Genomic DNA, 2,609 nt, shown 5'->3' with positions numbered 1-2,609 from the left:
AAAAAAAAAAAAAAAAAAAAAAAAAAAAAGAAAACCCCATAAAAAAAAAAAAAAAAAAAAAAAAAAGGAGATGAACCTTTAAATTTTGGATATACTGTTGCCAAACTTCTCTCAAAAAAGTGATCAGGTAATTCATTTTTAAATGTAATTTCCTACCTAAACAGGAAATTATTTTAGAGACAGGGTCTTGCTCTGTCACCCCAGCTGGAGTGCAGTGGCGCTATCCTAGCTCACTGCAGCCTCGGACTCCTGGGCTCAAGTGATCCTCCCACCTTAGACTCTTAACCAGCTGGGACTGCAGGCACATGCCACCATGTCAGGCTAATTTGTTTTTATTTTTTTGTGGTGGCAGGATCTTGCTATATTTCCCAGGCTAGTCTAGAACTCCTGGGCTCAAGCAATCCTCCCATTTCAGCATTCCAAAGTGCTGGGATTATAGGTGTGAGCCATGGTGCCTGGCCTCATGGGGGCATTTTAATGGTGAAATACTATTCTAAAGATTAAAAACTTCAAGGATCAGTCAGACTTGGAGGTAAAAAAAGATCAAAAACAAAGAACAAAAAACCTTTCCCTCATGTCATTATAGTACCCAGTATCATAAAAGTTCATCTTTGAAAACAATAAAGTTTGAAATATATAATCATAAAAAATTTCAGAAAGGCCCTAACCAGGATTATTAGGAAAACTGTTGATACAAGCTGCCATACCTGAGAAATAGGCGTCACCACAAGCTGGTCAATCCCTGTCTTGGAATTGTAAACTTTCTGCTTCACGAATCCTGGGTCCACCACGTAGTAGATGCCGTCAATAGTCAGCGACGTCTCTGCAATATTGGTGGCAATCACAACCTGCAGGCAAGACAGGCAAAGCTGCAGTGAGCTGCCCGGCTCAGCCCTGAGGTATGAAACAGTTCTTCTGAACCCAGACATCTTCCCAAAGGAATATGTGACTATCTCCCTCTGTGGATGGTTAAAATGACACTTAATCCCAGCTCAGCCTCCAACGGGCAGAAGGGAGGTACCTTCAGCTTAAGGGTTAAGTTAGATGGTACCTGAGAGGTACGGGAAAAAGCTAAGGCCAATCAAAGCCAATTTCATTTGGTACAAATAGCTACTGTATATCTCATTTTCTAGATCCAATGTTGATTACTACAATTTTAATTTTCTAGCACCCTGGGAAAGGAGAGATTTCCTGGCATCACATGTGCCAATGCAAAAGATTTTTCTTTCCCCTACTGAGACATCTGGACTGAAGAATGGGCTGCTTGTATTCTGTGGAATACGTATGTGGAACAAGAGGGAGGCTGCTTTTTTTTAACTGATCATAAAATGAACCATGAGATGACACAGGAATTTCACAGTTTATGTGTGTGTGTAGCAGTCTATGTGATCTGGAGGATTATTAGTCTCAGCTTACACTGTCACTGTTCTTCCACCCAGAGGTTCAGCTAATAAAACACAATTGCTTGGAAAAATCATCACTAGGAGGCACTGGAATAACACGTATCATGCCAGCACCTTAGTGGCCCTGAAAGGCTTCTACCTGCTACAGAACTACAGAAGCCCTGCTTAGAAAGAACTCCAACTATTAGGAATAGAATAGGGGAGAAATTCACCATCTTTCCACTCAAGCATGATTGTCCTCCCATGTTTCCCTCCTCAGCACCATCTTCGATCCAGCTGCCCAACCCAGAAACCAGAGTCACACCTGACTTCCCTCACCCTTCTCCCCTTTACCTGCTAATACCCACCAAGTCTTGTCCATTTTAACTCTTTTTTTGAGACGGAGTTTTGCTCTTGTCGCCCAGGCTGGAGTGCAATGGCATGATCTCGGCTCACTGCAACCTCTGCCTCCTAGGTTCAAGCAATTCTTCTGTCTCAGCCTCCCCAGTAGCTGGGTCTACAAGCATATGCCACCACGCCCGGCTAAATTTTGTATTTTTAGTAGAGACAGAGTTTCACTATGTTGGCCAGGCTAGTCCTGAACTCCTGACTTTGTGATCCGCTCGCCTCAGCCTCTGAAAGTACTGAGATTACAGGCGTGAGCCACTGCGCCGGCCAAGTCCATCTGACTTCTACTCTTAGGAATATGCCTAAGAGAAATGAAAACATACGTCCACACAAAAACTTGGTTTTCTGAGACAGGGTCTGGTTTGCTCTGTATCCCTAGCTGGAGCACAGTGGTATGACCACAGCTCAAAGCACCTTCACCCTCCTGGGCTCAAGTGATCCTCCCACCTCAGCCTCTTGAGTATAGGCACATGCCACCATGCCTGGTTAATTTTTTATTTTTTATTTTTTGTAGAGATAGGGGTCTTAACCATATTGCCCAGGCTGGTCTTAAACTTCTGGGCTCAAGGGATCGTCCCACCTTGGCCTCTAAAAATGCTGGGAATGGCTGGGTGTGGTGGCTCACACCTGTAATCCTAGCACTTCAGAAGGCAGAGGCAGGTGGATTACCTGGGGTCATGAGTTTGAGACCAGTCAGGCCAACATGGCAAAACCCCTTCTCTACCAAAAACACAAAAATCAGCCGGGCGTTGTGGCACATGCCTATAATCCCAGCTACTCAGGAGGCTGAGGCAAAAGAATCACTTGAACCCAGGAGAC

At 44.3% G+C, this 2,609-nt stretch overlaps 1 protein-coding gene across 5 annotated transcripts in view; it reads right to left on the bottom strand.

Moving 5' to 3' along the window:
- DHX8 (DEAH-box helicase 8) overlaps positions 1 to 2,609 on the bottom strand; it is a 39,834-nt gene that overhangs the window by 12,031 nt on the left and 25,194 nt on the right. For all 5 annotated transcript variants that reach the window (XM_017516120.2, XM_017516121.2, XM_017516119.2 and 2 more), the window contains exon 17: positions 708 to 848. In XM_017516120.2, the coding sequence (XP_017371609.1) occupies positions 708 to 848 (141 nt within the window). The remainder of the gene's footprint in view (positions 1 to 707; positions 849 to 2,609) is intronic.

This window comes from Cebus imitator, unplaced genomic scaffold (assembly GCF_001604975.1).
Source record: "Cebus imitator isolate Cc_AM_T3 unplaced genomic scaffold, Cebus_imitator-1.0 Scaffold573, whole genome shotgun sequence".
Lineage (NCBI taxonomy): Eukaryota > Metazoa > Chordata > Mammalia > Primates > Cebidae > Cebus > Cebus imitator.
The sequence above is the reverse complement of the archived record's forward strand: the minus strand, read 5'-3'. Positions and strand labels throughout refer to the sequence as shown.